The following is a 23,530-nucleotide window of genomic DNA, read 5'->3' on the forward strand; positions in this document are numbered from 1 at the left end:
ACACTGAACAGTAACCACGATGTCACCCAGGTTTGACACCTGATGTCTTATTAGAAGTTGCAGTCTTTACTCACCAATAGCCAGTGTCAGGACCTGAGCTGTGCTTGATAAAGCTGAGAAGCAAACACTTCCAGGGTTAAAACCATACTAGATTTTGCACCTCCAAGAGTCACCTTATTTAAAAGTAAGTTTTCCCGCAGCATGTTGGAGTAGAGGTTCCCTGAAGGAAGAGAACAGAAGGCTCTACTGGGAGGATTGCTTTCATTATATCCAGAGGCCAAATTTTTGCATATGCTGTATGGTACTTTGCTTTGAAAGTGCTTTGCTTAACCATTGCTTCAGAGTAGGTTCTAGTCAGCAGAACTGATTTCTCAATGAACCTGAATTGACAGGTTTCCTATTGCTTTTGAACCCCAAAATGCACTGCTCTCCTTTCCCCTCAGAACTGCAGAGTTCACTTGCTTCTATATAATCATTGTCCTTTACCTAGTCATTCCTTTACTATTGCTAGATGGAAGCATGGACATAGAGCTCCTGACAACTCCATCAGTGCTGCATTCAAGCTAAAAGTGGATTCGGTTTCATAAGATAAAATCATGGAGGGATTACATTTTATGCTGAGATAATTTTGTACTGCTTTGTTTCAGGGTTTGCTCTTGACATATAGGCTTCCTGTTAGCCTAGCAGAGGTCTTCTAACATGTCTGTTTTCTTCATTCTTCTTTTCACAAACTAAAATAGCCTAGTGGTGCAGAGACTGTCAGCATTACCTTTGTTCCCTCTTTACACTTGTATTTTACACAATAATCTTGGGGAAACAATCCTATTTCTGGAAATTCATCAAATTCCACGCAGTTGTGTGGCCTCACTGATGGTGTTCTTCAGCTGCTTCAAGTGATTCAGTGGAACTTCCATTTGTGTTTGGGATTCCTGGAAGGTTTGTCATATACAGTGCTCTAAAAATGCAATACGGCAAATGAAGCCAGGCATAGAAAAATGCACAGTTCAGTCTCTTCAATTGTTATTAGCCAGCCTAAAGGGGAAATTGTCTACTGCATAGTCTGAGTCTTAAAGGTCTCAAGTCTAAATATATAGTCTTTAGCCTCTTGCTGAACAAAGAGTCATTGTACCATATACAGTCCAACCAACAGCTAAACCAAAACGGCTTGCATGGATGTTTCATTCCCTTACATTTGTGCTATAGTAAACAATCTTATTTCCCATCTCAGCTGCATGCAGGCTTGTTTTAGTATGTAAGCATACGTGTGTGTATATGCAAATACACACAGCCTTAATTCTAAATACTTTAGTGTGATAGTTGTTCATATACATAGAAATTTCTGGCAATGCAGCCTGGGCTGCTTGGACAACTCTGCAAATCACATCTACCAGAAACACCTACAGTTGCGAGAAGGGAAGAACGAAGCCCTTGGACTATGATCTTTCAACTGTGTGAACGGCTCACAGCCAGAGCTTGGAGGACACAAAAGCACTTCTAGAAGTAATGACAAAGAGACTTTTAAATGTGGAGTCACTGATCTAGCTGAATTGGGTGTAGTCCCAGTGGACAGCCAACCATTGACAACCTAGGAAAGGGGAAAGGAAAAACGAAAGTCAGGTGTATGCTGTGTGTACGATGCCTGAATAGTTGGACTGACAATTAGCGTAGGCCACAGATTGCTGTTATTTATGCCCCCTCACCACAAAAGACTGTTCCAAACAGTCTTCCTGAACACTGCTCACTCTCCTGTGAGGTTACCTGCTTCAGAGGCTGTGCCCACCATGGCCTTTGTACCAGAGGAGTCCTGGAGCAGTGAAGTACATCTTCTCTTGGGTTGTTCCCCTACTGAAGTAGTGTGAAGTAGCCAGAGTTGAAATTGTAAACCATCCCTAAGTTTTTTGGTGGTTTTTTTTTTTTTTGCAATAGTTGGATTCAAACTGATTCCTAGTGAAGTGCAAGGCTCAAATATATGATTGAAAAACAACACAGGAAGAAACCTTTTAACTGCGTGCATTGAAATGGGGGCAAGTCTGAACATAGCAGGCATAATTGCAGCGGGGTCAGATGCATTCCACGTAAGCGACTGTTGGCTGATGAATAAGCACGAAGCACAGTGCAGGATGTATGCCGACTTCCGCTGTCGAAGTAGTGTTGGCCTGGACCTGTGTCATGTGTAAGCAGCAAAACATGTATCCATTCATCCTCTGCGTGGGCCTAGCCTAATGACGCAGGAAAACATTGGGAGCTGTCTTCTGCCATTACGCTAGTGATTTAAAGAATCACACTGGTACCAGATGAGAATGATGATGTGGAGATTTTCCTTCTATTGTACCTCCACTGATGGCAGCAGTACGGCCTATGAACTGTGCTTCCACACTGGGTATGAAAACTTACACCAGAACATACTTTTACTGCCTAATAGCTCAGTGATGCCTAACACTATAAATCCAAAAATATGATTACTTTTATCTGACCAGACTCTTCTGCATCAGGAATCCCACGACTCTTAAAGCTACTGAGCTCATACAGAAGCCACCAAACACCACTTCACATTTTGCTCCTTATCAGCTATGTCTGTATCAGCTAATCCCCTTTGCAGGTACATTATTGACTAGCTTATCCCCAATCCCTGAGACTTCCTCTCTCTTGCCAGGCACTGTATTTCAGAGAATCATTTAGACATGCGTTTTTTTTCAGTGTTGATCTGTTCTAGCAATTAACACAAAACATTGTTTATTTTAAGTTTAGGCAGCCAAGACTGCTGCTATATTTTAGTGCTTTCTAATTTTGAGAATCTATTCTAATCCTGACCCTTTCCCAGCTAACAAGCATACCATATGTCATTACTCAGGTTCCCATGCAAAATAGGAAATTAAAAATTCCAGATGATTAACAAACATTTCATTTTGTTTATTTTGAGATGACTGTTTTAAAATAGCATAAAAAATTTAGGGACCTGTTTCTCAAACATTTACTTTATCATTTAGATGTGTAAAAGGATATTTTCATTAAGAATGCACTGTTTGTGTTTTTAAATTATGATTGATTGACACAGGTTTGCTAGCAGTAAAAGATCTGCAAGTAGCTCTTTCAAGACAGTGGACAAAAAGGTGGGTAATTCAATGGTGGAATTTGGGAGGGGGGGGACACAACAGACGTACAACTAGCGAAAAACGTTCCAAGCTGAGGTCTAATGAGAGTGAAAGACTTGAATCCTCCTTGAAACACGCAAGCCCAAAGCATGATGCAAAGTGGACCACCACCGACAGTCTGTTATCTCTTGGCAGGCTGTCAGCCAGGGGAGCATGCCATGTAACCAGTGACTCAGTCCAGTACAGCATCGGAGCCAGGATACCGGTCAGGTTAGGTCACTGCTCTGGCAAGTAGAGACTTCCCTAAAAGTAGAGCTGCTTTGTGTTAATTTATAGATTCTGTGCATAAATTTGGTTATGAGCAGCCTGGCTCTGAGTATCACAGTCTGGCTTGTGCGAGGGGCAGAAGGCTGTTGAGAAAACCAAGTATGAGAGAAAACCAAACACTTGAATTAAGCCATCTCTCTGTGAGTGCTTGAATGAGGGCAAGAGATGGTGCCCATGTAGAAAACAGCCTGTATGCATGTCAGACCAGCTACAGCATTTCAGTAGGGAACATCAGAGGGGGCAGAGAGTGGGGGAAGGCTGGGAGGCAGGACCTGGGGCAGCCTCAGCTACCACCTGAGGACAGCAAGCCTGGTGATTGACTCTCCTCCTAACATCCTCCCCCAGAAGTGTTTGTCCCTGCTACCGCTTGTTTATTCAATCACACCCATAAAGGTGCATTGGTAAAAGCATAAAAGCCTCCGTTATTCTGAAAGCAGCATTTAGTAATTATAAAGTGTTTGTTCTGAGCTCTGGCTGCTGGGCTCCATCCCTCCTGCCTCGTGTGAGCTACCCCCACTCATTGCATCACATCTAAAATTAGCTAAGATGCTGTATCCTGTGAAGCACACAGCTCGGTGGCTCAGAGCTGCAATAGCCGCACCAAGCGTAGCTGCGTAGCTCCCCAGTTAGGAAGATGTTTTCAGACGGATCACTGAAGAAAACCTAATGATGATCAGAAGTGTAACAGAGGTAAACAAACCATCGTGCAAATCCAGGAGCTCCGGTTCAGCCAAAGGTCAGAAAATGGGAGTTAGTCCTACTTCTTTTGGCATGTCTTTAGCTCTCTGTTTTCTCCACAATACAAGGTACGTAGGGGCAGCTGTAGATAGCTTCTCTACAGAGAACTAGTTGGGCCAAATCCTTCCCTGATGTAATTGCACTGCTTTCATTGCAATCATGCCAGTGATGAATGTGGCTCTTTACTTAGGAACAACAAAAGAGCTCATGAGATTAAACATCCTTTCAGTGTTTTCCTTCCGATTACAGCAGGTTTTAGTACATAGAAAATGCTGCCAGCTTCAGAAATGATAGCATATTCTTCACCTTGCTCTGAAGCTTTGCTTCTCCTGCCCAGACTCAGCCCATAGCATCCATGCAATTTATTTTAAAAGTCTGTATTTCCAGTGTGCTGCTATTATTTAAACATCTGGTGCACTTAAAATTCATATTTCAAAAACACTAATCTGAGGGGAGAGGAGTTAAAATGTAAAACTAGAGAAAAGCAAACTAGGGGAAAAGATAAACTTTGACAGAAACTTCAAGCAGCTAAGAAGCACTAGAGCTGTCAAATCATGCATTTTGGATTCGAGCTGAATCGAATCACAGAAGCAGTTTTTCAGTACTTTGTCTGAAAGCAATTTAGCTTTTCTGTGTTAGCAGATTATGCTGTTTTCAACAGTTGTTGGACAGATGACTGATGAAAAGCATTTTCATTGTGGGTGTGTTTCCAAGTATAGACAAAGCTCTTGCACTCAAACCCCTGTTTTCTTGCCCTGATCTCCCCTGAAGCTGAGAGGGGCTGTGGTCTGTCAAGCTCTGCACAGCACTGTCCCCTCAGCCCCAGCTTCAGGGCTGCTCTTGGCACCCCAGACTTTTGGGTATGGGATGCCTTTGAGTTTTTTCCGGGTGCTTCCTCAAACTATCAAGGGATTGGAGAGGAAAAAAACCAACAAAAAAACAACCAACAAAACCCTGAGCAGGAATCAGTAGAAGGTGGGGGCTGTATCCTGGCAGATGCTGCGTTGGTGCTGAGCAAGGACTTCAGGATTGGGCATCCTGAACCTGGATCACACTTGGGAATCAGCCCACGGGTACACAAACGGGGGATAACTGTCACATAAGCACTGACGGTGCAATCCGTCCCTGTGTCCAACTGGCTTTGGAGGCCGGTCTGTGATAGTTTTAACTTGGGTGCAAACCAACACTGCTCTTGGTTCTGTTGTAGCATGAGTACTGCAAGGTAGCACTCAGTAGCAGCAATAACACTTCTGGAGTTTGTAAATTATGAACGACAGAATAGGACAATTGACAGTAAAGGCAAATGCACTAAGTTTGCAGTAACGGCATTTCCTATGTGACCTGTCCCATGTTCCTCTGGAGTCAATGAAAAACAAAGAGGAAACCTGAAATTAAAGAATGTCAAAAACTTGCAGTCATACAGATGGTTGAACCCTGTTTCTGTTGCCTATCATTTTGTTAGAAATAATACTTTTAGTAAAATAAATACCCCAAAATTACTTCAGACTTCACCTGCCTAGATGGCCTTAAAGAAAATAATGCAGGAATTCACAAATAAATTACAGTTTTCTGCAGGCAGCAAAATCTTTCCAGGGGAGCAAAGGTATCTGGAGCCCCAATTGTGTGTTTAATATCAAAGATGAATTTTTGGGCCTTCTTCCACCAGAGGCTCACACACCAGAACTGCACTAAGCCTCCATCTCCAAACCCATCAGCTATAGGTATCCATGGACCATGTTTTCTGTTGCAGTATCAGAGACCTTGCCTGTAATTATTCTTCACAGGGGAAGCTTAGCTCAGCCCTCCAAGTACTGCAGCAACTCTGAACAAAAATAACCCAAGAGTCCACAACTCTAAGTTTCCACAACAGGAAACGTTAACAATGGCAGGATTACTGGCCACCATGTCACCGCAAAATAAACGAGCAACTGAGAGGGAGTTCAGGGAAAAGCAGCACCATGATTAGGTAACGGGAGGGACTGACTTATGAGAAAAGATTAAATGACCTAAGCGATGATAAAAGGGTGAACAGACCAACTGCCTGCAAATGTTTGAAAGAAGAAACCATCCAGGACAGGGAGGGATTCTCTAAGCTGCTGCCAGGAGTTAAGAGTAATGGAAAGAAACCAATAAAAAGAAAACGAACACAGCAGTCACCATAACCATTTCTTTAGCTCAAAAAAGAAACCCAGTGCTTTTGTCCATATGGAAACCTTGCTCACTTGCCCTCTTTTACTCCTCAGCCATATCCCGCAAAGCACGGGGCTAACACTTAAAATTACGTCATGGTGCAATATTGCTGAAATCTTTTAGGCTGGTAGCTCTGAAGGACCGTGGGGGAGCTATGCCAACCACCTCTTCCAGCTCCTGCCAGATTCAGACCCTCATTTCTCCAGGTGCCTCAGAAAGCCTCGAGGCTTCAGCTGAGGAAAGCAGCTCTGCACGGGGAAGCACTTAAACAAGCACTTCAGTCAAACGATGAGCTGAACTCCCACAGCTACAGATTACATCAGTGATTCCCAAATGAGGAACCCGAGTCTGCCCTCAGCAGTCCCTGAAGCAGATGGGTCAGAAATTACGTGAAGTCAGAATTACCCACAGCTATCCATGACAGACCTTTGGTCCGCATCCCAATCCAGTTAATATTTTTGCAGCAAAACAGCTGTGATGCCTCATGTTGTATTTGTTTCCATTAACTCCCCCCCAGTGGGCTCATATATTTGTACTTCTTTGTTTACATAGTTGTACTGTCCCTACGGGGATACGCACGCTATTCCTGAGGTTAGGGGCAAGTACCTCCCTCTGATGCAGAATTTGTCCCGTCTCTTCGCTCTGCCAGAGATCTAAATCTCTCTTGGAAATGTTGGACAAAAGTCCCTTCAAATATGTGGTTTCTTTCAGCAGCAGTTTTCAGTCTGCGCTTTTTGAATTGCTGGGCCAGAAGTTTGTGCTTCCAATTGTCACTCTCTGAGACACTTTTCTATTGTTAATGCAATCCCAGGCGCTTTACAGCCTGCTCTCTTTATAGTCTGCCCACGGCCCTGCGTGCTGAGGTCGAGGTCTTTCCGTAACGGCTGCTGCTGCTACCCCCAGACACGGACCGCAGCCGCCCGCCAGCGCGGGGACGGCCACTCGCGGCTCCCCTCCACCCGTAATTACTTCCCACGGCACCCGCTGCACTTTGTGGAGGAGCGAAAACAGCCCCCAGGCCCAGCCTGTTTATGCCGCATTTGTTCAGCCAGCCCCCGCCGCGCAACTCCGGCCGGGGATGCCGCGGGCCCTCCCGGAGGCCTCGCCTGCCGGTTACCGTCAGCGGCCCCCGTCCCGCCCGGCCTCCGCGGGAGCGGGGGCGGGCGGAGCGCGGCTGTCCCGCCCGCCGTGGCCGGGCCTGCGGGGCGGCACGCCCGAACCGCCGCTGCCAGCGGGGGGGGGCCCGGCCCGGCCCGACCGGCGCCCCCGGGCCGCCGCCGCCTGCGTCAGCCCGGAGACGTGGCCCCGCGGCGGCGGGGGGCGGAGCGGCGGCGGGCGGAGCGCGGCTGCAGGCGGCCTCCCCGCCTCGCCCCGCCCGGCCCGGCCCGGCCCTGCCCTGCTCGCCGCGCTCAGCCCCGCATCGCGCCGCGGCATGATCGCGCTGCCGCCCGGCCGCCGCCGCCCGTGACCCCGCGCCCCCCGCCCGGCCGCGCACCAGGTAGGCGCTTCCGCGCCCGGCCTGCCTCTCCCCAGGCTCTCCCCGGGCCCTGCGCTGCCCGCGCCGGGCGGGGCCGCGCCGGGGCCGGGGCATCGCCGCGGGGAGGGGGCCCTGGGGGGCCGCGCGGGGACGGAGCCGCCGCGGGGAGAAGAGACCGGGCCCGGCCCGGCCCAGGCAGCGGCTGCGGGGGCGCCGCTCTGCCCGCCGGCGGCATCGGCGGTGCCGCCCCCGTCCCTGGGCAGCGCCGGGGGAGCCGAACTTTATCGGGCATCGCCGCCGCCTCCTCCCCCGCGGAGGGGCGCCGGGAGGCGGCCGCGGCAGCCCCCCGCCCCATCCCATCCCACCCCACCCCATCCCCTGCCGGGACGGGCCCCCCGCTGCCGGGCCGCGGCGGTCGGGCGGCCCCGGGGTGCCCCGCGGGGCGGCGGCCCGGAGCCAAGCGGGGCTTCCCGGGAGCGGGGTCGGCGGGGGGGAGGCGAAACAGTCGCCGTGGAGACGGGCGGCTCGAGGGAAGCCCTCGACGGTGTTTTCCCCGAAAAAAACCCCAAACCTACCCGCATTACGGGGAGGCTGCGAGCGGGACGGGGAGGCGGCGGTTCAGCCGCGCTCCTACCGCGCCCGCCGGCGGGCAGAGGGGATGCGGGCAGCGCGGTCCCTCCGCGGGGTTGCGCAGCCTCTCCGCGCCCCGGGGGGTCCCGGCGGGTCCCTGCCGCCGGGTCGGGAGGGGAGCGCGGCCCCCGGCGGCACTGCGAGGCTCCGGCGTTCACGGCTCTGTTTTGGAAGAGATTTTTAAAAACCCCAATCCTGGTTTTAAATCGGTTTAAAAAGAGCTCTGCCTTGTGGCAGTGTGACGGGCGGTTTTGTTCATTATTCACGAAATGCAGTTTGTCCAGTTCACTGGAAACAGTTGACCAAGCAAAACGACAGGCTTATGAAAGACTGCCGAATGTATCCTACTAGAATTTAATTCGGATGAAAATGTTTAAAAGTGAGGAATTTTATTGCGCAGATAAGTGTGTGAGTTATAGCTTGCCTTTTGAATTTTTTTACTTTTGGAATAAGTACTTTCTGTGAGGAAAGATTCAGTATTATGAGCAGCAGTGTTTGAAGACACACGTGTACATGTTTGCTCTGTAGAGCACTGTAGGCTTGAATGATGCTGTAAAAAACTGGCCAGGCGGAGAGCTGCTTCGCAAGATAGCGGACAAAAAGATGGCAACGTTGGAAATAAATAGTGAAAAAAAAAAAAAATCCTCCCTTCCCAATTCATGCATGTATGCATGTTTCCCCTCCCCCCGGTATGTTAGACCTGCTTTTACTTTTATTTTTGGCATGATGAAAGCGGTCAGGAGGGTAGCACTCGCTCCCCTGGGCTCACTCTTCTCCTGGAAATGCCTGTTTGCCCCTGTGCTGCAGATCAGCATCAAGAGCCGGGCTGAGCACAGTTCCGAGTTGATCCCTGATTTTAACCTGGCCTTGGATTCCTGCTGTCTTGCAAGTGCCCGTGCCCAGGGGCTGCCAGCGAGGCCCAGCAGCCTGGTGCTGAGCACCTGTGGTTTCTGAATCATTTCCTTTTCCAGTTGCATTCTGAGTTTGCTAAATGTGTGGCAGCCGTGATGCTGTTTTCTTCCAGTCTGAACACTAACAGGCCTTGCTGGAGGTTTTACCGTAATATAACTTTCTGTGGGGTTTTTATTATTATTTACTCTTGTAAGCAGTTTTAGAAAGAAACTTTCTGATGGAAGGCCTAAAAATCTAGTTACTTTGTATGCCCAGTATTGGAAAAGAGCAGTGCCGGTTGTCAGTGAAGAACAAAATCAGAGAGTGCTGAATTCTTCACACAAGTTCCTTGCCTCGGTGCTTGGTGCTCTCCTGCAATCAGTTCCTGTACCAGTTCGAGCTGATTTCCCGAGGCAGCTGCATCCCACCTTGGTATCTGGTTTTTGAGGCCCACAATAAGGGGCTCTGACTGGGAGGGGGGCGGCATCCGGGCTGGGCAGTAGAGGGGGTTAAACAATATTCGGGTGGCCTTAGCGCCAGAGCGACAACACAGTAAGACGCAAAATAAAGAATTGTGTCAGAGAGTGCTGGGAGGAGCAGTTCCCCTGATTGTCCATTGACCTCAGTTGCAACTGGTTGAAGTGGCCCCTATTCACCAGCAGAAATGGACTTCCCAGCCCAAGCCTTTTTGAATGCTGTGGGAAATAAAAAAAAAATTTCGATTACTGTCCAAACAATTCACAATAACAGGAGCTAGAGTTTAATTTTACAGGATTTTTTCCTCTTTGAGAAAATTTAGTGAAAAGATACTGCCCTCATTGTCACAGAGTTGTGAAGGGCAGGGGAGGGGCTATATATTAAAGAAAACCCTGAAAATGAAACAATTTGCATCAGAAAAAAAAAAGAGAACCCCAAAATACTTTCCTTAAAACCTTACTTAGTAAAGCAAAGAAGCCATTCTCCTTCCAAAATAATTTGTCAGAAGAATGTTAACAAGTGTTGGATTTCACGTGCTCAACATAATGGAAACTTTACTCTCTTCTTCATCCTTTAGCTGTTTGCCCAGGCATTTTGTGCGACAAAACTCTGATGCAAATCCAAGCTATAGCGCAATGACTTTTGCTGGGGTTTGTGTTTCTAAGATCTCTTTCCCGCTAGGAAGATACTCGGTTTGATTCCCCTTCTCGGGCATGTGTAAGTATGCCATTTGCTCCATGGCTTTCATTCATAATACAGGGCAGGCATCGCTGTCTTCCCATCCCCAGGCAGGCAAAGTGTCTTAGAGCTGTCTTTAAACCTGCCAGACCCTGGATCCGCTTTCCTGCGCTGTATTCAGTTTACGTTTTAGTGCCTGACACAAGGAGCTAGTCAGACACAGCATAAACTTTACAACTATATCATCCAGAGAGTCATAGGCTTGGACCAGGATGATTTTTTCGGCATTTTTTTCCAGTATGGAGGTTGTGTCCACTCTGTTTCCATCTCCCATGAAGGATTGATTTGTAATCTAGTGTTTGATCAGGTCAGATTTTTAAAAGGTAGGATAGTGCTGTGTATGTGCTTTGCACGTTTTCCATGTGTTTGGGAGAATGCTGCGTTAAGATACAGTGCGTGGTTTTTTCTTGATGTTAAACAAAGGCCTCCCCTGAGGTGCAGAATGGCACCGTTCTCCATGGAAAGTTGCTAAGGCTGCTGTCACAGCGAGCGTACAAAGTTCCACTGAGTTTGAACCAGCAGATGTGAAAACATTTGGTCCTGTAGAGTAGCATTAAAAATTCCATTTCTCTCTCTGTCAAAGTAAACTTTAACTCTTCCATTGACTTTCAGGTGAGGGGCATCCAGCCTTTTATACCAACTTCAAATCCTGGGCTAAGCTATGATCTGCTGAAAATGGAGACACTAGCTCACGTCTCCCTTCAGTGGCAATAGCACATAGTGATTTTGTATTGATGGGAATCCAAACTTCAACAAGCCAGCAGTAGGACTGCTGAAGTGCTGAGAATGTTTCCAGTTTTATTTACTCATCACTGAAAGCAAGGTGGGAGCTTGGATTAATTGCTTGCTCTGGAGCATATGGTGAAGCAGAGCACAGGTCAAGCCCTGCCCTGAGCATGCAGCGGTGTAAGATCCTGATATACATGTGATTTACAGCAGAATGCAACAGCTCAGAAGTGCAGGTTGCTGTCAGAAAGCAGGTTTGGTGTGCTGAGCGAGCACCGTTAGACATCTCATTTTCCAGCTGATGTGAATGCTTGATGAGGTAGGTAGTTTTCATGCAAGCTTATAGACCAAGATGGGTGTTCCCAGACAATATTGTCAGAAGAGCCCTTTGATAAGTGTAATGTGATTAACAAGAGTATTTGCTCTTTGCCATTGTTTACCCATGACAACATAATTTCAAAGACCTGCACACCTGCGATAGAGTGGTCAGACCCCCCCCCAGCAACTGCTTTGATCTCACGAAGTTGGGCTTGATGGGAACAGCCTTTCTTCCTGTTTTATGGTGCAGCAGCAGACTTCTTGGTGGAACGAGTTTAGACCTAATCCCTCTTCAGTGGGCCATGGCTGGACACTGTGCTGAAAAAGGCCAATAGAGAATTTAGGCAGATAGTTCTGGTTTTCCACATCTCTGAAGTTTATGGTCTTTAAAAGTCATCTTATGTGAATAGCAATTCTGATTCTCTAGCTGTTCGTGTTTATCTTCAAGTATGTGTAGATCACATCCATTTTATGTCCTTGAATTTATCTATGTTAGTCCTTATTCCTTCAGGAGTATGGATGAGACTATGAGCTTTATTTTTATTGTCGAGAATTTTTGTCACAAAGGATGGTTTGGGGGGAAGAAAATTCATCAGCTGTGTGTCAGGCTGCGAATATCTGTATGTTTATCCAGGCGTTTTGGGATCCATGTTTTATGAGACTATTGCAAAGTTTAGAAAGCTCTCTTGTGTAGCATGCAAGCGGGAGCAGAAAAGATCCTTTATATGAAAAAGTCTCGCAAATCATGAAAACAGGCATTTCTTTAATGTTTTTGGCTCAATCACTGCATAAAAAGTTTTTAACTAACTTTTCAGATGGTTGAGCTGCTTAAGACTCAGAATGGACCCTTTGTGCTTCCTGTCCCAATTAGGAATTCATTTTTAATTATATCAGCTGAACATTTTTTATTATGAGCACTTGTATTAGCCTGAGGCCCCTGACTGGTCCTTTGACAATGAATGGCACTGAGTTGTGTAGTATTGTCTGTCCTATGACATTCTACAGCATCGTTTCTGTCTTTGTTATCTGAGTATGTTAAATAAGTGTTTGCGGAAAACCTGGTGTAATTTTGATTAAAACTTGATGTGAGTTTACTTTTCTCAATCATTTAGACAAATTTCAGGAGTACTAAAATACCACTTACTGGATAGTTTCTTGCTCAGTGCTTTGGTTTGCTGTTAAAGGTTTTTACTGGCATTAAGAACATCTTGCAGCTCTGGAAAGAGGGCCGGCAGCTTGAGTGATAGCCCTGATAAACTAAGAATGTTACTCCCAGAGCTGAAAAATGGTAAGTATTGCCTTTGAAGTAGTCTTTGACATGGAAATGCGTAGAGTGTGCTTTTCTTTAGATTTGGACAAATAGCTCAGCAGAGCCAAATCTCCACACAGGTCTATGTGCTTGGTACAGAAAGAACTCCTATTGATTTAACTGAGACTTTATCTGGCAGAATCTGGCCCTGAACATTTTTTTGTCTTCAGTCCAACCAAGTAGAATTCAAAGAGCTGCTGACAATAGGAAGTCTTTTTGGTGTGTAATACATGAAAAAGTACTATGACTCAGTTGAAACAAACAACAAGGTTATTGTCTGGGATCCGTCGCCAAAGTGGCACTTACTGTTTGTGTAGGTGGAAATTGCAGCGTATATTTTGAAATGCAGTTTATTAAAGTTACTTCCTCTTTATGTCTCCTCTTTACGTCCCTTATGGCTCCTCTGAGTTCTGGATTCAGGCCTTTGAGCTTCCACTGCCACAGCAGATGGTACCTACCCCAGAGCAGGGGATTCACTGCCGCCTCTGAATCCACAACGCTCCCTCCCGGGTGTTAGGCAGAGGGGCAGCTGAAACCTAAATGTATGCTGGATGCTGGCAGTGTGGGCCTCAGTAGCCCAGAGGGAAAAGAATGGAAAAGGTCTAGGTGTTCATCAAGTTTCTGGAAGTTATACCCTTTTCAGTTTTCTCAAGCAGCAAAATCCCCAATGATTCGTTGGAGTCTTGCCCACGGTCGTGGACCTGTAGAGCCTGGGCCCTGGGGAAGCTCGGCTTGGCAGTTGGTGTGATGGAGGGCAGTTTTCCGGTAGTTGGGTTGTGACTGTGCGGGCTGTTCAGGTGGCACAGCCTGGCCTTCACCAGTCAGTGTACCTGGAAATGAAACCCTGTTTCTACGCTAAGCGGCTGTCGTGCCGGGGAGAGCCCGGTCATGGCCAGCCTGCTTTCTTCCGCATTGGCGCAGGTGTAGCCCTTGTGAAAACTACACGGGTTGCACACATTTTGTAGGACCACCAAATTGTGGGTGCTGGAATAATGTCTTCTGTGGGCTGATTGTATTTTGTCTGCTCCCCGGCTTGCAAACTAATACTAACTGTGACATGTAATTTTGGTAATGTGTAGTATGAAATGAAACTAATTCCAGTGGCTTTGCAAGGGAGTTTTGACATGCTATCAATTTAGACTCAACCATTGCAGAGAATGGGAAAAAGCAGTGTGTTATGATTTTGTAGTACTATTAATTCATATTTCCCATCAAAGGTAGTAAAGAAAGTAGATACCTTTCTGTATTGCAGCTGGAGAAGTGGCGGCATGGGGGGTCGATGTGGCGTGCCCAAAGCGGGAGCACAGGGAGCCCACGGCCGGTCCCAGTGGGGACTCCTGACTCACACTCTGTTGTATCTCCCGGCCACATTTCCTCGCAAGCCTCAGCCCCAAGAAGATGAATTTGTTTGAAAATACAGTAAACACATGGACTTTTAAAAATAACTGTTTCGATGCAAATGGTTTCTTTTTAATGGCTTTCCAGTTCCTTAACATGGGATTTATGTTTAAGCAACAGCATCATTTGTTTGTGTTTCTTACTTTAGAATGATGGTATTTCTTCCTATGAATATCTCCCGTATAGTCAACGGAACAAAAAGTAACCCATTGTGTTTGAAAAAGTGGCAACATGTGATACTTTTTTGCTATACTCCCAAACAGCCAGCATTCAAAGTAGTTTTTCCAACCAAAAAATTTTGACAGGGTTTTTTAAAAATTATTTTTTATTACATTTTATATTACAGGAAACACCAATTGCTGTAAAACTTAGCAGGGAAACTGGTCTCCTGAAATGCCTCAAATACAGGGAGAAGTTAGTAGCAGAGGTATTATTGTATGCTAACGGGAACTGACCAAGCACCTACACTTACCAAAAAGCCGGACATTTTGGTCAGTGCAAACATATAGCAAGATAATTACCAAAAGCGAATGTCAAGGTAGTTCAGACATTAATTCACTGCGTGTACAATGTGTGTGAGAATACACAGATAAGGATGGAACATCAACCTCTTGGGAATTAGGGGTTGCTAATTCCAGCCCTTATCATCTTATTTCCCCCTTAGTCTAATCTCAGTTTTCCAGACTTGGTGCCTTGTCCCTGGGTCCACTTTTAGTCCTCTCCTGGTTAGGTGATGAAGTGAAGCAGGTTCATTATCTGTGATCTGTGGTGCCAGCACGGGCAGTGCCAGGAGCTGTGAGGGGCTCCTGGACACGCACCAAAGATGAAGTGTTCAGCTGCTGAGATCAAAGGACACATGCAAAACCACGGTTTCCAAGGGTTTATAAATTAGCCAGCTGTGGGCAGCTGTTCACACTGCAGTAAAAACGGTGTCCCTGACACACAGGCCGAATTTTGGGGCATGGGGGGTCTGGAAAGTTTAAAATAAAAAGACCGCAAGTGTGGTAGTGTGCACAGTCCAATGTTGTTCCCCTAAGCTTGTTTCTAGAAATGGTTTGAACAATTGCTGGCTAGATCTTCATTTAAATTTTGTTTTAAATTAGACAGGTTTTTCTTTACGGTCAAAAACACAAATTTGGCAAAGTTATACTCGACGGAAAATATGACTGATGATGGTAGTACCCAGCCATTTTGGTGCCAGGCTGTGCCTATCGGCCCCGGCTAGAGGAGACTGTAGCCCTAAGCCCCGAGGCTCTGCATAGACCAGTGATTTTGTTTAAATTGGGCATTTAAGAATACATCACCATGAACCTGACTGCAAAACTCCCTTATCCCTGCTTATTTAACTGTCTCAGTGTGCAGTTCCCAATCAGGCAAAATAAGAATGCAAAATTCTGCTTTTCAGTGCAGCCTTGGGCCCTGTGCTGAGAAGCACTTTAGCTTAACTTCAGCTCCTGGCCCAAGGCGGCTGAGGCCAGGCAGCATGGAACCCCCTGAAAAGCGACTTTATGGTATTTATGCGGAGTAACAAATGTTTAGGACTGAGGACAGCGGGCTGTGGTGTTTAGGGTGTGCAGTGCCATGTCCCATGTAAAGCAAAACCCACTGGAGTGCAGCCCCTGCACACGCAGCCCGCAGCGCCTGGGCTCTGCTGAGTCCCCGCTACCAGGTCACAAGCTCGTTGTGTGTTAAATATGTGCCGTGCTCTGTTCCTTTAATGAGAATGAATATGCGATAAATTATATATGAGAACCAACCCAGAGACCTACTTGTAGCACTATTCCCAAGAGGCATTTCATAATTTATCATAACACATGCTTAAAACAGCCAGGAGGGTGGGTTTTGTCTAGCCCAGCACTTTCTCCTTTCAGTAGATCTCTGATGTGAAAGACCAAGCAGTCCCAATCTGAATTGTCTCTTGAGGACATCTCTTGACCCTTCCCAGTGTACTCAGCCGGGCTGTGGCTGCAGCCCTGTGGCCACTAGCCCAAGGCCCTCACGCCGAGGGGAAAGCTCCTTCCCTCTGGGGGGGTCAGGGCCATGTCCATAGCATCTGGGACTTGCCTGGGCTCTGTGCCACTCTCAGGAGGTGCTGATCCTGTGTCTGAGGGGGATGGTGCGATGTCAGGGAAATGTGGTTAAATGTCAGCCAGCTAATCATTTAAACATCTTTTCTAGTCAGCTTAAGAAATCTCACCAAATTTTTATGCTTCCCAGTTGTAAATGTCACTATTTCTGCAATGTTGTCTCTCTCCTCCTGCGCCGTTCCTCCTCCTTTTTCCCTCTGGTGTGTTATTCATACCCTGCCCCTACCGAACCAATAAATTCTGGATGTTAATTGCCTGTCTGGCACCCAGGGGCCCCGATCTGGTGTGTGGCTGTGGTCGTTCCCCTAAAACAAGCAATGGATGACAGTGATTGCTTCAACGCATGGCAACATGATTGAGTAACCGCTACTGGAATAATAAAATAGCAGAGGGCTTGACTTCTGGTGAATAACACCTGTAGCTTGGCAAACACAGCTCTGGCAAGTCCTGGTCTCCCTCCTACGGCACACAAAGCAGCAGCGATGCCGCTTCTCTGTCACATGAGGGTCAGCAAGGCGCAGGACAGGCCTTTGGGCTTTGCTGGCCAAGGAGGCCACAGCTGGGGCACAGGCCGGCTGGTGTCAACGGGTAATATCGAGCATTGCCTGTGGAAGGGCACAGAGCGGTCGGCAGCTTTCCTGACAGCATGGCGCAGGCGGCCTGGTGGCCATCTTGCCGTGGCGGGGGGCGGTGGTGGGAGCTGCTGGGGGTCTGCCTCGGTGAGGAATGCGTGCTAGCGGACCTGCCGCAGGTCAGATAGAGGCAGGGCCTCCCAGTTACTTCTTTCCGTTTCACTCAGTGTGCTTTTGTTAATTGCAGTGTCTCTACAAACTGTGCCTTGAAAGCTGAGGTGGGGCAGAGTGGGAGCGGCGCGGCAGTTTTCACCGGTAACAGAGTGCTCTCCAGCAGCGTACCCTCTAATTCTGCTGGGGGCTGGTGTCAGTCCACGCAGTTACGCTCCATAAAATGAATGAAGTTACTCTGAAAATCTGCTTAAAAATAGCAACCGTCACCTAGCAATAGCTGGAGCATGCGGCCTGAAAGCTGCTAGAAGCCAAAAGCGGTTTTGTTCAGGGTTGTACCAGAGGGGCACTTCTCTGAGTATTAATATGTTTTTTCTTTGTAAAGCGTCTCTCAAGATGCAAGATGAATACAGCTTGATGAGGGGTGTATCACACGCATCTCAGACAGGTATCATCACACACATCTCAGACAGGTCAAGCGTATAAACTTTTATGTCCCCAGGCGTTTGCCCATCTGGCGTGGTGGGCCCTGTCTCTGACTGGGGTCCCTCACGTGCTGCTGCAAGGCAGGTCACAGAAGTTCAGCGGACACGAAGCCGTGGGGAGCAGCTCACAGCACCTACTTGCGAAGCACTAAGCCGAGGCCGGGGCTTGTCCCCGCGGCTTTGCTGGCTGCGCTGTGACAGCTAGCACCGCCGAAGAGCCCCGGCAGCCAGCGGTGCCAGCCCGGGCACGCTGTGCCGTGGCTGGGGAGGGCTGGTCCGTTGGGTTGCTGTCGCTGGTGGAGGTAGGGTAGCTACAGCTACAGCTGGCAGCTGTGCTCGTCGGCATCTCTGTGCCCGTTCGCACAGAGGCCCTGCTGACGCAGCGCTGGTGGCAGAGGTTCGGCCGCTGCCCGGCAGCCCTGGCTGTGCCGCTTGGCCCCGCCGCACCAGTGCTGCAAAGACAGTCCCTGCCCAGAAACCCCCTGGGCTGCCCGCCCGAGTGTCCTCTGAGCCACCAGTGGGCAGGAAGTTAATTAATTAATTTCCTTTATATTCTGCAGTGCACACCATGCGGATTGCCCGATTTGTAAAACACTCGTTTTTCTCTTCAGCCGCACTGGCAAGGGCCATCACTACTTCCGAACTGTCCCCACCGCTTTCCTTTATTCCCTCTGATGAAGGCCAGTTGCTGAGAAGCTGGTTTGCTCCATGAGCATGAGAAGCTCCATGGTGCAGCCATTTCACAATCATCCTTTGATTCGGTGTCTTGATTTATTGCCTAATTTGTTTCCAATACTTTTCTCTCTGACTTGGATCTATTTATTCTCCTTAGCTCTTTTAGGTCACATTAAGAGGTTGTGTCTTGCTCCTAATCGCCCATGCATTAGCTGATTCCTGTAGTTAGCTTTTCTGCTAGAGTAAATATCACACCTTCCTTGTACCGGGATTCCAGTATTTCATCTTATTATCACGTATTCATTTTCACTCATCAAGTTTTCTATATTTCCTAAACATTTTAAAATAATAATAAAAAACCCTACTAATTTCTCTCCCCTCCGTTTTGGGGTATTGTGGGGGGGTCGGGTGGTTTTTTTTGTTTGGGTTTTTTTTTGTTTAATCTGGCAAACCCTCAGCTCTTTTCTGCAGCACTGCTTAACAGCCAGTACAACTTTTTTTAATCCAAATTCCTTTTTTATTTCCTTCTGGTAGCTGAATACCAGATGGTTTATCTCATGTATGGTTTTCTTTTCTCTAGAGACTGAGGATTATTAGAAATGCAAGAGAGAAAAAAGAGAATGAGTTCTGATTTTAATTGAAAAAAATATCCAATATTTACAATTCAATATTTCCTAAAGTAGGTCGGAATAGTATTTAACATAAGTCAGATTCCACATTTCAGCTACGATGTATTGTGCCATTAAATAGCATTTTGAATGTGAGTGAACTGAAATTAGTAATGGTGTCTTAGTTTTCACTAGCTGAAATGTTGAACACCTTTTCTTCCATCTCCTTGTTTTAAGAAGAGATAAGAATCTGCAGTAGATGGTGTGGTGTCCCAGAGATCGCTGTGATTTGGGCTGCAGTGTGACTTTTTAGCATCCCTGATTTGTTTAAATTCATGATCAACTGAATCACTTTATTTTGTACAGACCTGGTTTGTGTGTGGTTATAAACGGGTCTGGCAGTGGTGCGGCTTTGGGTGTAGCAGTGGGGAAGAGCTGGACTCTGGCCATGGCCAGGAGGGGGTTTTCAGGATTGCTCCAAGCCACGTGGCCTTGCTGTGTCTTTTCTGAGGCCTCAGAGCCACTGCTAATAGATGTCCTTTCAGTCACTGGACAGGCCAGAATGGAAAAGCAGCTAGAGAGAAGAGGGAGACAAATAAAAAGCGATTTTGTGTCGTTCTGTTCTGTGTGCAGATACCAGCAGCGCTGGTAAGCCTTGGCTTCCCTGCACTTCTTTCCAGCATTTTCTCTTTATTGCCAGTGCAGCAAGGGGAGAAGCAATAGGGTTTCTCCAGAGGATGTTGGAAAACGGTTATCCCACTTCTTCACGTCCAATCTCCATTTAAAGCTTCTTGTGAATGTCTTTTTTCCTGAAGGTAAAAAATATTGTCTGTCGTTAGACATCGTTCGTTTATTTGCCATTATTATGTGCAGTACCATTGCCATCACTCAGTAACATTTGTTTTCTTTTTTTAACAATAAAGAAAAACATAAGTGACAGACAGATTCTGATGTCTGGTGTTGGACTGCAAATCTTCCACCCTCACAGATGGGTTTTCTAGCATGGCTCAGAGAGGCTTTCTGTATGCAGGTCTCCCTCTGCTTGGCCCATTAACCAGGGTAACAGTATGTGCATTCTACTAATGAGGAGTCACACTATGCAAACAGCAGCCTCTAAAGGGAACAAGGGATCAGAGCAGCATGTATTTGTGGTGCCAGAAACTATCTGCCTTCATCTAAATTCCCCACACATCACTTAGAAGAAATAAAGCAAATATATAATACAACAAAGGCCCCTAAAAATATAGAGTGAAACCTATCAAATGCAACAGCCAAATTAATTTTTGGTCTCGAAAGCTGTCCCTGCACAGTAATTTGCCAGATAGTTTCCAGTCCCATCTGCTCTCAGGTGCTGCCCCTGTTTCAGTACTGCCGACTTTCATAACACCATGGCTCAGATCCACAGAGTTGCTTAGACGTCTAACCAGTGACAACTGGGTCTCCGCATGTTTTGGTGCATGTGAGCACTCGTGTTTCTCAAGAGGCTCCACTGTAGGAAACATGATTGTGTCTTACCTGACACTCGAATTGTCTATACTTTTGGAAAAACCTTACAAATAGGACCCCTGGAGGCTGTGGCATCAGAAGATGAAGAAGAACCCATAAGCCATTATTAGGGGGGAAGGGGGGGAGAAAATGTCAAACCCTCGTGATTTTAAAGCAATCTGTTGATATGTGTTCTTGGGTGTACCAATGGCATTCCAGTCAGCTAACTGGCCTCAAAACCTGAGCCGAGGGTGGTATATGTGTTACAAAGCTTTGAGCAGGACTGTTGCATGGCAACTGATTAGCTAACCTTTGTATTAGTATATTCCTTTAAGAATTTTCTATGTTTTTCAATGCTTGATAGAAAAATGTTTTTTTTAAAGCTTACCAGCAGCTATTGCCAATCACCTACATTTTATGTGGAAATAAAAAAGAGGAGGGTAATTCCTTACCAATGGCAGTGAAATGCATGTGGGTATGGAAGAGAGATCAGTGCATGTTGAGCTTCAGCTCAGGCGCCGCTGGGAGCTGCCAGGGGAGGGTTTCCTCTCCCCGGGTTCAGCTGAAGGAGTGCTGGGCATGTACGTAAAGCTGCATGGGGCACCTCTAATTTATGAGATCCATTTTTTCCACCAGTATTTCTAAAAGAAAAGTGAAAGGCAGCAAAGGTCTGTCCAGCAGCTACCTGAGCTGTTCTCTGCTGTAAAGGTATATCTTCCCTGATGTGTCTGCTGAGCATTTGCAAGACAGGCACACAAAAATCAGAATTGCAGCTCCTGGCTGCGTGTAATTTAATAACAAATGCTGCATTCCTTTGCACCACTGCAGCAATTCAGGCCTGTTGGCATGGATGCTGCCGAGCCTCTGACCTGGCTGTGTGAAGTCAGGCTTGCATTACCGTCATTTTCACTGATGGTCTATTAATTTGCAAGTGCTGCAGAGGACAGCCTGCCTTCCTCTTGGGGGATCGCCAGCCGTGCGAGAGGTGTGTGTGATTTCATCTGGCATTGTGGCATGCATCCTGGGGACAGCTTTTAGAAGGGCAAGAGTCTGAGGGAGAGATTCTTCTGCCTGGCCAAGTAGTGCTTAAAGCAACAGGGGAGGGGAGCAGGGAGCAAGGGTTAAGAAGTTTTTACCCTACCCACTCGGAAAGCTGCAAAGCCCCAGCCCAGCTACTAACCCAAGTTCATTTACAGATGTCACCTTGTGCCTTCGGGGACTGGTACCCCCTGAGGATCAGCTGGGCAAGCAGAGGCACAGCAGTCCCTGAGAAGCTGTCAAACTGAGCACCTTTCCACTCAAGTATGGCCAGTGTAGTGGGAGTCAGCTATAAATGCTTGGGATGGCCGTACGCTTATGATGAATTGCAGCCGTTAGGGCCTGAATCCTTCCCTGCCAGATCCTCGGCTCTGAACGAACTGAATCCCTTAAGTCCCTGGGCAGCATGTCAGCAAGTGTGCGCTTATCGCTAAGCCTGCGCACAGCTGGATGGCACCAAACCCACACCAATGGCTCCCAGTGCTCAGCTGAACCAGGATTATAGACTCTTCCAACATGACTGTGATGTGAAGTGATTGTGTGAGCATTTACAATATTAGTTAAAGGACAAATTTTGTAAATTGCTCTTGGGAGTATTTTTGTTCCATTCCCGTGTGAATTTCTCTCTCCATTGTGACTTACTGGGGAGTTTCAGTACTGGTTTGATCTCAGGGATTCAGTTACACAATATGCTGTAGGCTTTGAAATCAGTTGCTTTGCCTGTACATGCTCATGTGTTAGCTGATTTTTCAGAGGAGGTGATGATGTAAGCCCCGACATCTGAGGTGAAGATAAAGCCCTTGATCTGCTTGTAGTTTTGGTTAGCTAAAGCACTTCAGGAGCTTGCACTCAAAACATAGTAGATTTAAAACTGCAGTGAGTAGGCACACAAATATTCCACAGCATCCCTGAAACCACTGTGAATAAAATGGAAGTGAATGAAACACGATAGTTAAAACAGCCTGTGAAATTTGAGTGCAGGACAAGCATTTTAGCCAGACCTTTGAGATCAAGGCTAACGTGTATAAAGCTGAATGTCTCTGTCTACAGAAGGGGCTGATTTTCAGGGATGCAGAAGGCCTCATTGACCCATCAGATATGGTGGGAGTCAATGCAGAGAGGGATTTGGCCCCGGTCCTGCTCTCCCTTTGCGAGCATCCCTCTTCTGAGGCGGGGCGTTGGAGGGACCTCTTGGGCAGTAGCTGGGAACTTTTATGTCACATCCCGGGCTTCTCATTTCCACATCAGATTTTTTCAAACCTCACAGAAGTACTTTCTCGCACAGACTGAGGGGTATGGGCTGCAGGAGGCTGAGCGCTGGCCTTACTGTTTTGCAGGACGATGATTCCCGTGACCGAGTTTCGCCAGTTCTCAGAGCAGCAGCCGGCCTTCAGGGTGCTGAAGCCCTGGTGGGATGTGTTCACAGACTATCTCTCCGTCGCCATGCTGATGATCGGAGTGTTTGGGTGCACGTTACAGGTAAATCAAACAGGACGGAGGTGAGGCGGGTGCTCTTGGGGGTGCTGAAAGAACACCACAAACAAGGAAGGTCCTTGGAAGGATGGTGTCACGTCTTGTTTTATCTCTTGGGCTCACCATGAACAAAGCGAAAATTTGCTGGTCCCAGGATTAAAGCTGTTTAGGTAGCAACAGCAAATAACACAGACCAGACTTTTAGCAGCTGTAAATCAGCAGAGTTGCGCTAGAGTTGATGGAGCGGTGCCAGCTAAGATAAGAGCTGTTGGTTTGGCTTGTGCCTGGATGCCTGTTTTCACCACAGTTTGACATAACAAAACAGATGATTGACTTAAGTTCTTACTTGTTACCATTTTTCTGTTTAGAAGTTTGAAAAATGTAATTTTGTAATTTCTGGTTTTCTTTATTTGGCAAATGTTAATATTCTTTCTGTCTCTATGCTTCAAAGAGATTTGAAATGAATGTGCTTATTTTATTAACACCACCCACAACTAATATTATGCCTCTTCCATTCCGAACCATCTCTGAGGATGCTTACACGTAAACAATTGACATTACTGTCAATCACTGTTACATTTTGCTAGTTAACTGTTAGTTACATTTACAAAGAGCCAAAAGCTGA

The 23,530-nt window shown here is 47.0% G+C and overlaps 1 protein-coding gene across 4 annotated transcripts in view; it reads left to right on the forward strand.

Annotated features, from left to right (window-relative positions):
• The window catches only part of LRRC8C (leucine rich repeat containing 8 VRAC subunit C), a 48,471-nt gene that overhangs the window by 17,152 nt on the left and 7,789 nt on the right, over positions 1 to 23,530 (forward strand). Inside the window, exons 1-2 of one of the 4 annotated variants that reach the window (XM_072868742.1) lie at positions 3,995 to 4,155; positions 22,770 to 22,911. In XM_072868742.1, the coding sequence (XP_072724843.1) occupies positions 22,774 to 22,911 (138 nt within the window). In that variant the 5' untranslated portion in view covers positions 3,995 to 4,155; positions 22,770 to 22,773. Of the gene's footprint in view, positions 1 to 3,994; positions 4,156 to 7,692; positions 7,846 to 22,769; positions 22,912 to 23,530 lie in introns of those variants that run through there. The other 3 variants (XM_072868743.1, XM_072868740.1, XM_072868739.1) reach the window with 3 other exon arrangements.

This window comes from Ciconia boyciana, chromosome 7, assembly GCF_034638445.1.
Source record: "Ciconia boyciana chromosome 7, ASM3463844v1, whole genome shotgun sequence".
In the NCBI taxonomy this organism is placed as follows: Eukaryota; Metazoa; Chordata; class Aves; order Ciconiiformes; family Ciconiidae; genus Ciconia; species Ciconia boyciana.